The sequence below is a fragment of the Sipha flava genome, unplaced genomic scaffold (assembly GCF_003268045.1).
Source record: "Sipha flava isolate LNK unplaced genomic scaffold, YSA_version1 66_pilon_pilon, whole genome shotgun sequence".
Lineage (NCBI taxonomy): Eukaryota > Metazoa > Arthropoda > Insecta > Hemiptera > Aphididae > Sipha > Sipha flava.
In genome coordinates this window covers 532,625-546,067 of record NW_020273606.1, presented here as the reverse complement: position 1 = coordinate 546,067, position 13,443 = coordinate 532,625, and the positions used below count along the sequence as shown (strand labels likewise).

Below are 13,443 nucleotides of genomic sequence, written 5' to 3'. Positions count from 1 at the left end.
AAAATCATCATACATACAAAATTAGCTTTTGATGTTTTTACTCACCTATTTTTCGTTTACTGAAAGACCCCTAAGTTCCAGGTGCCCATGGGCCCTTGCATAGCCTACGGCCTTGGTGGTGCTAAAAAAACCGATGGCTATCGGTTGAAAGTCCCGTGTTATTCTGCAGGACCGTTAAGGCTGGAGTCACACGAAATGAACGTCACGAGTGCGATCAGTGTTCTTTTAATGGGGCGTTTTCATGACGATCGAGTTCCTGGCGCCTGTGTGACCGCGGCCTAAGCATTACGCGGGATCGCTGTGGAGGCCGTGTAAAAGGTGCGATCCCGCGGCGTGCGTTTCCCTATTCGATAAACACGCGTAGCGCCAGTTTCCCTTTGTAATGTACACAAAGACCGACAATCGTCGGGAACGGTCGTATCGCACCGCACCATTTCCACGACGAGTTTGTTGTACCGCGCTGTGCCGCGTGCTCGTGGGATCACACCCCAAGTGATAACAGTAGTGATACAACAGACAAACATTTGTGCGGGTTCATAATATATTATTACAAACAATTCTATCCGAATTTTCAACAATACTGAAATCCGCAGTCGTAATTATCTGTTGAACAATGTTTGTGCTAAAAAAATCATTTCAATCGAGTTCAATTAGTATTATATTTCTGTCGAAAAGTTAAAAACTATGGTAATTGCTCGATGGCTTTTGTTCACATTAAATGTAAATATTCATAGTGATTAGTTTAGTGTTTTGTTCAATCCTATTGATCGCAATTATTAGTCAACTGCCAAGATGGGTTTGGACATAGAAAGTGTTATGAACGAAATAATATTTGATCAGAAGTTAATCAGTGCATTTAACACGTATGATAAGTACATCAATTATCGATTTGATTATGTCATTAGAGCAACAATGAATCAGTTACCTACAGAACTTACAAGTATTGATTGTGAGTATTTTTCAATATATAATATTATATATATGTTTATATTTTATATATATATATATATATATATATATATATATATATATATATATATAATGTATACATAAAATATATGTTTCATTTATTTATTACGTTTTCTTATACTATTAGTACAATCATTAAATATTTTTCATTCCTGAAAATGAAATGAAATATATAATTTTAAATGTATATAGATATAAAAGTAGGTACCTACCTCATATGTGATATACTTTAAGAGTATTTTATTAATTATATTGTATATAATTATATCAAATATTATTCTTTTTATAATAGGTAATGTTTATTGAGTTACATTTTATAACTTTTTAGTAATTTTACTTTTTGAAATTCCAATTACATTTAATAAGTTTGAGTAATTCTTCTATTTGTAGTGTTCATAATCGTTAATTTGTTAATTATTTTTTTAGATTCTGTGTTTGATGAAAATCAAGAAATTTTATTAGCATGTATTGAAAGTAGTAATAGAGAAAATGATGTTGATAAATTACGAAAAGAATTACAAACATTAAAAAATGAAGTGTATCATAAAAAAAATGAAATTAATATATTAGATGTAAATGAAGAAGCATTGAAAATGAATATTCATCAATTAGAAGAAATTATAGTTATAAAGGTAAAAAATTAAAATTATTATTATTTTTGGTATATTATAAAATATATTATGTATTATCAGATTATTTCATAATTTACTGTAATTTAAATATTTTAGGAAAATTTGATTCGTGAAAATTTGTGCTATGCAGAAATTAGAGCCAGTGCAAAAGATAAAATAAAAAAAGAATATCATAAAACCACAAAAAAATATAGTAAAATTTTAAATCTTAAGAAGAAGATAAAACAAGAAAAAACATTAAAAACAAATTCTAGTAATGGATCTAATAAAAATAATAATTCTGACTCTGGAGCCAAAACCACAGCAGAAAAAATTGAGAAATATGAAATTAAACTAAAGCAAATGGATGAAATAATAAAAATTGCTGGGGATAGCAAAGAAATGTATTTACATATATAGCATGTATTTCTTATTAAATACTTATGATATTTTATTTTTAGATTACAACAAAATCGAGCTGCACTGAAAGTTTCCAAAAGCCGTTTAAAAGTGTTTTATGATCAATTACACAATCTATTAAAAAATAAACAACAAATAATATCATTAATAGAAGAAAAAGAAAAACGAATTATGCAATTGGAAATACATGTTCCTAGTTTAGGGGTATATAAAACAAATTGTTCATTATGAATAACATATTTTACTTTCAAATTATTAAAAATAGGTCTTGTCAAGCATTGAAAAAAGTAGAGTAAATTCGTCTTCAAATTTCATTAAGGATAATAATTTAAAAAAAGAATTTTTAGAGTTGCAAAAAATGAGAAATGATATTTTAAATTTACGACCTAAAGGCATGTTCAATCCAAAATATCAAAAGGTATTTATTTAAACTTTAATTTGTAATTATGAAAAATAATAAATAAAATATAATGCCCAAACATTCATGCATGCTTATTATTATATTAATTGTTACTACTTCTATGAAAAGTATATTTCGTTTGCATAAGCAGTATATTAAAATATAATAAATTATAATGAACTTATTAAAATTGAGAGTTAATTGAAATGTAAAATTAATAATATACACACTTAAGTATGAAAAATGGAAATTATGTTTCATATATGCATGTATTAGTCTTATGTATACTTTGTATACAAATATTAAAATTGATTAATTTAACTAAAAAAAATAATAATTCTAATTTTTTTATATTTCTATATTTTTTAATTAAGGAACATTGTTTAACCAAAGAAGAGATTCGAAAATATTTAGAAAATGATGAAGCTATTGATTCCATAGACTATTTAATTGAATTAAGAAATAGTGAAGTGGGCAACAATAATAAAAATTTATTAAAAAATAATGAATCGGTAATTCAATAATATTGTATTAACATTATACAAACATTTTCAACAAATATGATTGTATTTATTTTTGTTTAGTGTTCTGATGAACAAGTACATTTCATGAAATTCCTTTCAACTTTGAGTAATGATGAAATTAAAAAGTTGTCTGCGCATTATTTCATTAAAGTTGTGGATTTAAAAGAATCTGGACGAGAGAATGATGAAATAATATCTAAACTTGATGTATGTAAATCAATCAAATTACATTATTTTTCTTAAGTAAAAAATATACATTTGTTTTATGATTAGGCAATTAATGATAGACAGAGGCATAATATCGTAAGTTTGAATAAAAATTTCCAAGATTTTCATTTGTCAATAGAGAAGAAATTTGCGGGATTAAAAAAGTATTATCAAGATAAATTAAATATGCTTTTTGGAGTATTGTCAGAAGAACATAATGTCATATCTGCTATGAAAATGAAACAAGAAATCATGGCACTTAAAAAAAAAATAATTGAATTAGAAAAATCTCAAACAGGTTATTATTAAAAACATTATCTTTTTCTTTCATTTAATGTTGTCTGTAAACTAATTAATTATATTATTTTAGGGAAACCTAAAGAGGATTTTATAATACCTGCACCCCTTATAAGCGCTAATCTTCTAGAAGCATCAAAATCTGGTTCTGAAACCATGTCTTCTACCAAAGTGACATGTCATAAAAATAAGCTTAAAATACAAAAATGTAAACCCAAATTACCTTAGATAACAATTTATTCATTTTTTATGGATATTTAGTTTTGATTTATATTCTAATAAATATTTACTGGCAGATCTAGACTAGATATCAAGTGTGTAAATACATTCAAATTAACCTTATTTACATTACTCAATATTTTTACATATATTGCAGAGGATCTGCCATCTATCATAAAGCTTGGGACACTCATACAATCACAGCAACACTTCAATAACATCTTCAACAAATTTCTCTGTGGGGCCAAAAATGAAGAATAACTCTATAAACTTTAATAAAAAAGAAATCCATTATAAAGCCAAGCAGTACTTTTTTCTCTACATAGACAAAAAACATCTCAACTAGTCAAATTTAACAATAAGCCAACAGCATTGATATTATTGTTAAAATACTGAGGTGTTATTCTAAATAAAAAGCTCAATTGGTGGTCTTACCTAGTGATGGGAATAATCGAATGATTAGATTATTTGAAGTAATTGAAATAATGGTATCGGATATATTTATCTAGAGAAAATTAATCAAATAATTGGAAAAAATTGCGTGTTATAAATTTATCAAACAATTTAATTTAATTAAATTAATTTAATCCTTTTCACTTTCTGATATTTAATATTTTATATTTATACATTAATAATGTTAATATTATATGTTTCATGGCCCAGTACCGCTCTGCTCATGGTCTATTGGTCGGGAACTATTAGTCTAGTGTATGGATACATTTCTTTTTAGGTTTATAATGAATTATAATGTTTACTTTCTTTAGTTGTTTTACTTAGATTAAAGTCAATGGGTACTAAAATAAAAATGCAACTTTCCATGTATTGTATTGTTATTTATTTTCATTATTAGTATAATACTCGGTATTGGTAATCATCACACTAAGGCTAGTTGCTGATATGCAATTTTCAGTTGGACAATAGTAGGAAAACAGTTTGATCATTATTGCTCACATATAGAATTGAACTATCTAGTCACACTATGATACATAGGATCATTTGATTATTTATATCACCAATTCCAGCAATGTAAATCATGAATCATTCTAATACTCGATTACTTTTATTTTGATAACCTACTAATCATTCAAATATTTCTATCACTAATCTCACCTATCTGTTAAACTCCAGCAAGCATATCAAAGTTTAGGTGTTATCTTCCTAATAATAAATAAATAAACTTTAATTAAAAAATGCTTTTTTTATGATTACTAAACAAGTTCTAAGACCTAAAACTCTATTTGGGATAATTGTGCTAATAGCTATTTAAATAAAATTTATATTTCAAAACAAAATATTCATATAACTTCAAATGCTCCCTGGGTTGTATGTAACAAAGTACTAACATATAGGCTTGAAAATCCTTGTAATATTTATTTTTTTCATTTTAAATACTTCATACAATTTTGAAAAAAATAGATATCAAATGGTAATTGGATATCTTAAATGCATATATTCAATGATTACATTGAATTTTTTAAAAGTGCTCCCTATACATTAATATGTTAACAACTTTATTTTAAATATTAAAAATCAATCATTATGACTGTTAATAATTATCATTTACTTATTTTTTTTTAAACAAAATGGGAAAGGTGGGTGTTAGTTATTTTTTTCATTTGCCTAAGTCAGTAGGTGTATTAAAGATATATTGGTCATTAAGTCTTTAATTTATAACTTGATAACAATAACAATTAATATTACTGATTATTTTACAAATCAATAGCTTCCATTCAATTTTTACTTCATTTTTCATTAGTTTTATTTGTAGTTTTTACTTTTAGGATATGTTAAGGTATACATATAGCATATTATGTGGAAACATCAATACTTAATTATGATATAAAATGTTATACTTAGAATAAATTTCCATTATAATATTTCAATTAAATGTATTTTGATATGTAGTCAGATGGAAATAAATAGAATATTCAAATTTTTTTCTTGAATACCATTATATTCCTATAGATAATGTTTAATACTTTCTATACATATAATATTACAAGGTGCAATGCTATTTTTTCTTATCTATTTTTAACACATTATTTAATTTTTTGATTTATTTAAGTATACAATTAAATTGAGCATAATTAATAATAATAAAAATATAAAATGGATAGTAATAACAATAATGAGTACCAACATCAATGATTTGGCCGATCATCAGTAACACGGTCTAGGAGATCTCAGCGTGGTCGTCTAGGCGTAGCCATTTCGGCATAACCCATTTTGACGTGGATTCAATTCTTTTAGACTTATATTTTTTAATTTGATTTTTAAGTCAGAATTAACAACTATGCCGAGGCAGCTAACAGATGACTTAATTTACAAATGGATATGCAGCATCCAACCTTATGGACATTAATTTCTTGTTTGAGAAAAGTACAATCTGGTCGTGATACATTTTATAATCAATTAGAAGCTAGAAAAAGTCCTCCACAGAAAAGAAAGAAGTATATTGATGCAGATAAAAGAATAAAAAACTTGTAAAAAATTATAACGATCTTGATATCATTAGTTTTTTAAGGGGGATAGCTCATAATATTAGTTGTCATTAGTTTATTTTAATTTCATTTATATTAGGTTAGATATATAGAGGAATAATTATTATCATTATTATTGTTGACCGATGCCGTATCGCATAATATGATTTACACAAAATTTGATATTGATATATTTGATATTTAATATCATTTATGTAGCGTGTTTAGAATCATATACTATACCGGTCGGCATACAGCACGTTTATAATAAAAATCAAATTAAAGAATATAAGTAAAAGAATGGAATGCACCCCGAGATGTACCCGGGTCCTTCAGTAACATCATTCCCAAATTGTACCAATATGTACAAAAATTAATCGAAATTATATTTAATGCATTTCTTAAAACACTAATATTTCCATTTTCAATTATTTTATGTTATAACCACCTTCTCTTACCCTTTGTCTCTTATGTCAACGTGTTGAAGAGTTTAATAGTGAACATTTTTCTAATAATTTTTTTGAAAATAAATACGTGTTTAATTGATCAAACATTAACTTACTAGACAAAATATAAAATTAAAGTTGCAACGATATACACGTGCGTTAATCTGATAATGCACCTGGTGTTAAATAAACTACCAATGCGATACAATACAATGTGCTGAAAATGAAAAATTATAGATTTAAAGCAACACACAAAAACAAATTTAACTTCCTCGATCCGCAGTAACAACACTTGCGTAAACAATTATTTTCAACAAATCTACTCAACAATACTGTTCTAACAATATATGTATCTTCTTTCTAATATGTATACAGGCGGAATAATAGATAACAATAAAAATGTGCTTGCGTATTTATATTTATATATTAAATTAATAGCATTTTACATACCTAAGTAATACATAACTAATTCACCAATTTATCTAAAAGTAAGTCATAATAAGTAAAATAGTTCTTATGCAATGGAACATAAGCACGTAAATTTAAAAAGGCAATAAGCACTAGCTACTTCTTCTGTGATATAGACATGTTCTATTAAGAATTTACAAAAATATGTGTTATTTAATTTTTCATGAATAAGGGTAAACAACATGAACAATTTAAAAACCTAAAAAAAAAAACCCTCTTAATTAGTGAAATTTCAATTCTATGATAGCAATTAAGCTATTAGTTTAATTTATATATTATTATTTATGGAAATAACAAGATAAAATATAATTTTATCAAACAATGAAAGATATATTTTATTGATTTAATTTAACACATTTATAATTAACTATAAATTATGTTTTATAAACACTACAATAGATTAACTTATTATAATTTATAACCGGGAATATGCATTTTAAGATTATAATTTATGAAGATGAAAAAAAACATAATATTTAACTAAACTAATAGAACAGCTTCATTGAGTCATTTTATAACCAAGAAACAAAAATTAATATTAAAGAACATAAAAATAAAAACTATTAGGTATAACTTAACAACTAAAAGCTTCTAAAAGCTAATTACAATCAATAATATATTATAAATTAATAACATATTAACAGATTGAAACATATTTACAAAAAATTCTGACACTAAAAAATTGTATAAAATGTGTACTATAATTATTTTTCACCAACATCAAGATTTTTATTCAATTTTAAAGCAAGAAATGTACATCTAAATACAAATATTTAATGTATAATTATACAACCAATAGTCATAATTAATAAGTAAATAAATACAATTATAAAATATTTTCATATAGATATCATAGTATTTTAAATTAACATTTTTTTTTAATTTTAAATTATCAATTGAACTTTAAATATTTTATTATTTGGAATTTAAAGTAATTACTACTTGTTTATGTTTTTTAATTTTTAAATCAAATAATGTTTACTAAGAATATTATCATTTTAAATTAATATTAAAAATATTTATATTACATGAATGTTTAAAAAAAAAAAAAAAAATGAATTAGAGAGGAACTTTAAAGACATTTTTTTTCTTTTCAATTAATCGAATAGTTTTTTTTTTTATAATTTATATTGATTTATCTTATTCTAATAAATAATTATTTATTAATTTTATCAATAATAATTTTGTCTTGATCGGTCATTACCTCTATTAAAATTTTTACCACGACTACGGCCACCTCGTTGAGTATATGAATTCGTATACGGCTTTTTATCATAACCATCATTGTTCCTTTTGTATGGGCTGTAGGAACTTTGTTGACGGCCATTAGATTCCATATTCTGTGAACGCATTTGATTGTATTTATAGTTGTTAGATTTATTTTTATCACGTCTATAACCATCATTATAATTATTTTGATATTCATTGTTATATTCTTGAAAATTATCTTGTTTGAAACTTTGATCATTATATTCTTGATTAGTATAATTATTTTGATTTCTATTATTTTTATTGCTTGAAAAATTGTTATTACCACGTTTGTTCTTATTCCTTTCTGACCAACGGTTATTAAAATCTGATTCATGTTGTCCTTGATTTTCATACCGCCTATTTTTATTATGATGCATAGTGTCTCTAAGATCTAATGAAGATGAACCTTTTTCATTGGCATTTGTATCATGATAATATTCTGAATCCATATGTTTTCGTTTTTTAAACATAGTATCTCTTAGATTACGCACTGGCACAACATTAGCAAAATTATCATCATCTGTGTACGAAGGTTCTTGATTATAATTTGAATTTTCTCTCCAATTAGATGATGAATGACCATTATAATTTCGGTGTTTGCGGTTATAAATTTGATTATCAAATGAATCTTCATTAAAATTAGACATTTTCATAGAACTAGCACTGCTGTTATGTTCTGATTTTCGATAACGTCCACAACTACGGAAAGATCTATCAGTTGATCCATGTTCACTTTCATAGCTTTGGTCATGATTTATTGTATAAGTGTCATTATGTTTTGAGGATTTATCATTATAGCCGTATCTAGACTTGGCGTCTGATCTACGGCTATAACTTTCATCGTCATCAAAGTTAATAAAATGATGTATTGGTGGTTCTGGTAAACTCTCTGGAATATTGATTTTACTTTCTGAACTTTGATCATTCCATCTATTCCTATTGGAATTATTTTCACTTGATTGACTACGTTCAACACTAACTAATTGTTTAAAATAGTTAAGTTGGTCATCAAAAACTGGGTCTTCAAGATGCTGTGAATAGCTTTTTGTTATAATCGGTAGCCCATACAATGTAGTACCCTGATACAACTTTATACTATCGTCCACTGAACTTGCATATTTAAAAACTACCCAAGCATAGTTTTCACATATATCAGGATCATCAAAAGGGAACTCAACATATTCAATGGGTCCTGCCTAAAGAAAAAACCAAACCAAAGTTATGTTAATTAAGTGACTTAAGAAATTATTTTAATGGAAAAAAAAATAATTTTAACTACCTGATAAAACAATTCCGTTAAATTTCTGCTAGTCACTTTTGGATGCAGATTGCCCACCCATAAAAATCGACATTTTGAATCTAATTCGTCATTGTTTGGACTGTCATTGATAAAGTCCATTGCTGAAAAATATTTTCTCCCCGTCGTCTTTTAGAACCACTTCAAACGAATTCGATTTACTTGGTTTTAGTGAAATACAAACATTTGGAGTAACTACAAAACATTCGAAGTACAAGCTACAGTATAGCAGTCACGAACAAAAACGCACACGCACAGGCAAACACGCACACGCACACAAAAACGTGAAAGAAATGTCGACCTTATCAGCACGTCGATATCTTTATAACATGTTTATACCTATGGTCCGTACCATGAACGTATATACTGTCAGGTATATGGTCCACACTGCTTATTTATCGTCTACGTGTACGTGAAATGCGAGTGTGAACGAAATATTTTCTTATTTTAATCGGAAAAAATATTATACATTTAACAGTAGCTATTTTAGAAAAAAAAAGAAAAAAAAATTAAAATTTGATATCAAATGAGTTGAATAATTTATAAAACAAGCATCACACGCACATAGTAAATATCACCAGATGGCGTTTGAAACAAAAATAACTGTTGTAGGTTTACGACGACGGAACGGAAGACGCGTAGCAGCTGTCCCGACGGAGTATAATCCGCTGAACACCTCCGTAACCGTTCACTTGCTACAATCACCGGATCTTGGAGGACTCGGGCCGCAGGCGATAAACATTGCGATAAGCTCATTGCAATTTGAATAAAAATAATTTAATATTTTTCAATGACCAATATTTTCTATAAATACAAAATTATTGTAATACTTGGTTTCTGGTTTTCAATTATTTGTGTCCACCGAGCAGTCGAGTTCCTTTCGGCTCATGCATAATGTACTTCAGGCGCGGATCCAGCCTACCTTAACAGGGGGGGGGGATTATAAATAATTATACATATTTAGATACCTACTGCTAAATACGAGTATATTATATTATTATTATATATATATATATATATATATAAATAGTTATAAATGCAATAGTACATAATGCAATTCCTGATTATTTATAAATTTATAATGAATACTTTTTTTGGATGGTGAAGACGACTCACTTGAATCCACTGCAATTCGATTTTTATTTTCCTCAGTTGTTCGATCATCATTTTCCACAGTACTTGCACAAGTTGCACTTTTTTTTTAAAAAAAATGTGTAATATCGACATTTTTCTTCTTAGACATTATGTTTTTGTTCAATAAACGAATAAAATGAAATAATTACAGTATAACAACTATAATACAAACGTTACCAATTAAATTAAAAGAATAAAACGCGGTCACTTTTAACGGCGTATTACGAGAAATATAATTTCGATTACTAAGGAAATTATACGTAATACAAATACATGTGTATATCTACGGTTGTCAAACTAAAGACTAAAGAGTGTCTAATCTTATGTCAACAGTCAACACAACAATTATTACTATTATAGGTACTGCTAGAAATAAACTGATATCTGTATTATAAATATGTATATTTCAGGCAGTCAGGAATAAGGAAGATTTTAATATTTGTAAACAAAATAAACATGGAATCTCAAACTATTTTTAGAACAAAACTATGAGTCGGTTGGGCTGGCCGGCTGGTGGTTGTCGTCGCTCATACGGTCGCAATAATATTGTTGTTATCGACACTTCATATATTTATGTTATAAAAATAAAAGACGAAAATTTGTGACAATAACAATTAACAATACATTAGAATGGTATAACACAAAATAATGTAATTTAATAGTATAACAAATTAGATACAACATATTTTGATACGGCTGACGGGGGGGGGGGGCGCCCCTACCGCCCCCCCTGGTTCCGCGCCTGATGTACTTACCACGACGATAATACATTGTTATAGCATTCACCAAATATTACTAAATGTGTGCCTTGATTCTATTAATAATTATATTTTTCTATATCTATTTTTTTGACGTAAATAATTCATTTTAGTCGGTCGATTCATTATTTGTTAACATAACACAAAAAATAAAAATAAATGGAAAATAAAATTTTCCAGTAAATTCGGTAAATTGTTCTTTCTCCTTTACGATAAGGTGAGTTAAAATACGAATGAGCTGTGGTGCACAGACGATTTTTGAGAGGACCTGTAATTAAAATTATACACACCCATCTATTTAGTGCCTGACCTATAAGCAGCTACAAAAATGAGAAATAGGAGAGAGCAAAGAACAGACGAACAAATATAATCCGATAATATGAATGTATTGAAAATGTGTGAACACAAGTGTTTCGTGTAGACGGTGGAGCAAAAATAATAAAAAAATACTTAGTTATGTAACACGGATTTTTAACATTTAATTAGTGTATCCGTTTAGAATATAATATGAAAAATAATTTAATCCAGTGCCACATAGTCAGTATATCATATGCCTTAAAATGTTTTTCAACGCATTGTAACAGGACTGTAAAGCCTTTGCCATTGCGTAGCTATAAATAATACGCGAACCATAAGCAAAATGTGCTGTACCGAATCGACGGGAACGACGTGGTAAGCCGATGATCGTGATTTTCGAGTTGTCAGAGCGACGACCGTATACCGCAGTAGACATGGCTCGATATATTGATATTAGAGATGGACAAAATTATTTGAATATCGATTTTCGATGTATAGGGGAATGAACATCGATATGACGATGTTTTTTCGATGTTAATAATGTTAATGATTTACCACTTGCTTTTTGATAAAATATTAGTTAAGATCAAACTTGAAAGCGTTAAAAAAGTTATTAAAATGTAGGAAGGTAAATAAAAATATTAGTGCTGGGTAATACAGCCTAACCTGAGTTATACGAATTTATTTTTCATATTGCTTTTGATTAAAGAGTTATACGTCATAAAAAATCACATTAACAACATTAAAGCTATGATATGAAGTAGGTATTTATTTATAAAAGAAGCAAATAAAGATTAAGTAATATTAATGTTTAATTACATTCAGATTGAAGTGAAATGGATTTATGTTTAAGAACTATTATTCTAAAATGTTAAAAATAAAAGCGCAAATGTTTAGAAAATTTAAATCAATGTTAATTAGTAAAATAACGTCAATCATACAAACGAATTAGTGTTACCATGTTAAAAAAATCGAATCTGGTATCTTGGGAGGGGCTTTGGCCATGGCATGAATAAATATAGAAAGATTTATTCACGTCACTATACATAGTACTATATATTCATTATTCAGAGTATAGGCGTGCTCAGACTGGTGACCGAGGGGGCACAACAATTTTTAAATCATGATACTTATTATTTTTATTTTTTTTTTTAAACATGAATAATAAAAATACATTTAAGACTCAAATAAGTATATTGTACTATTGCTCTGTACTCTACTGAAACCGTTGGTAGGTAATGAGTACAGATTGCATGACATTTTTATCTTGGCATGATTTTGTTGGAGCCACATTCCGCCGAGGGGACCAGTGCCCACCCGGCCCCTCCCTTAAATACGCCTATGATTCAGAGTTAAGTTTGATGCTGAGAGTGTCATCTGTCAGCGGCGTAGCTATGCCGTCGTATTTTTTTGTACATTTTATGAGCTAAAATAGATTTTGTTCGAAATAGTGTGGTGGTAAATTTCATAGCTCGTAATATTATTTCACACTATTTTTCTCAGTTATTCTGAAATATGTATGTACAAAATTACTATTATAACTATTATTTATAATCAATGCTATAAGTAATAAATAGCCGTACAAGCCTCTGCAAATATCGCGAATGTTTGAAAACGCAACAGGACGCGATTTAAAAACATTTTTATTTGTACGAAATACGCACA

The 13,443-nt window shown here is 27.4% G+C and overlaps 2 protein-coding genes across 2 annotated transcripts; one reads left to right on the top strand and one right to left on the bottom strand.

Moving 5' to 3' along the window:
- Nucleotides 1-397: 397 nt before the first annotated feature.
- On the top strand, nt 398-4,469 carry LOC112691745 (putative leucine-rich repeat-containing protein DDB_G0290503). Its single transcript, XM_025566130.1, has 10 exons — nt 398-949; nt 1,396-1,601; nt 1,698-1,984; nt 2,042-2,204; nt 2,266-2,418; nt 2,775-2,912; nt 2,985-3,131; nt 3,198-3,429; nt 3,502-3,742; nt 3,805-4,469. The coding sequence occupies exons 1-9, from the start codon at nt 793-795 to the stop codon at nt 3,654-3,656; spliced, it is 1,638 nt and encodes a 545-aa protein (XP_025421915.1). The 5' UTR covers nt 398-792; the 3' UTR covers nt 3,657-3,742; nt 3,805-4,469.
- Nucleotides 4,470-8,189: 3,720 nt separating this feature from the next.
- On the bottom strand, nt 8,190-9,875 carry LOC112691788 (GATA zinc finger domain-containing protein 14). Its single transcript, XM_025566190.1, has 2 exons — nt 9,572-9,875; nt 8,190-9,488 (listed from the first exon to the last, which is right to left on the bottom strand). Exons 1-2 carry the CDS (start codon nt 9,689-9,691, stop codon nt 8,214-8,216), a joined length of 1,395 nt encoding a protein of 464 aa, XP_025421975.1. The 5' UTR covers nt 9,692-9,875; the 3' UTR covers nt 8,190-8,213.
- Between the last annotated feature and the right edge of the window lie 3,568 nt (nt 9,876-13,443).

What these genes read in the sequence shown, in the direction of transcription:
- LOC112691788 (XM_025566190.1), bottom strand. Translation starts at nt 9,691, where the DNA reads ATGGACTTTATCAATGACAGTCCAAACAATGACGAATTAGATTCAAAA. An exon ending in TAACGGAATTGTTTTATCAG is followed by an intron (nt 9,489 to 9,571) that starts GTAGTTAAAATT and finishes TTTTTTCTTTAG; the next exon opens with GCAGGACCCATTGAATATGT.
- LOC112691745 (XM_025566130.1), top strand. Translation starts at nt 793, where the DNA reads ATGGGTTTGGACATAGAAAGTGTTATGAACGAAATAATATTTGATCAG. An exon ending in TACATGTTCCTAGTTTAGGG is followed by an intron (nt 2,205 to 2,265) that starts GTATATAAAACA and finishes TATTAAAAATAG; the next exon opens with GTCTTGTCAAGCATTGAAAA. An exon ending in TATTAAAAAATAATGAATCG is followed by an intron (nt 2,913 to 2,984) that starts GTAATTCAATAA and finishes ATTTTTGTTTAG; the next exon opens with TGTTCTGATGAACAAGTACA.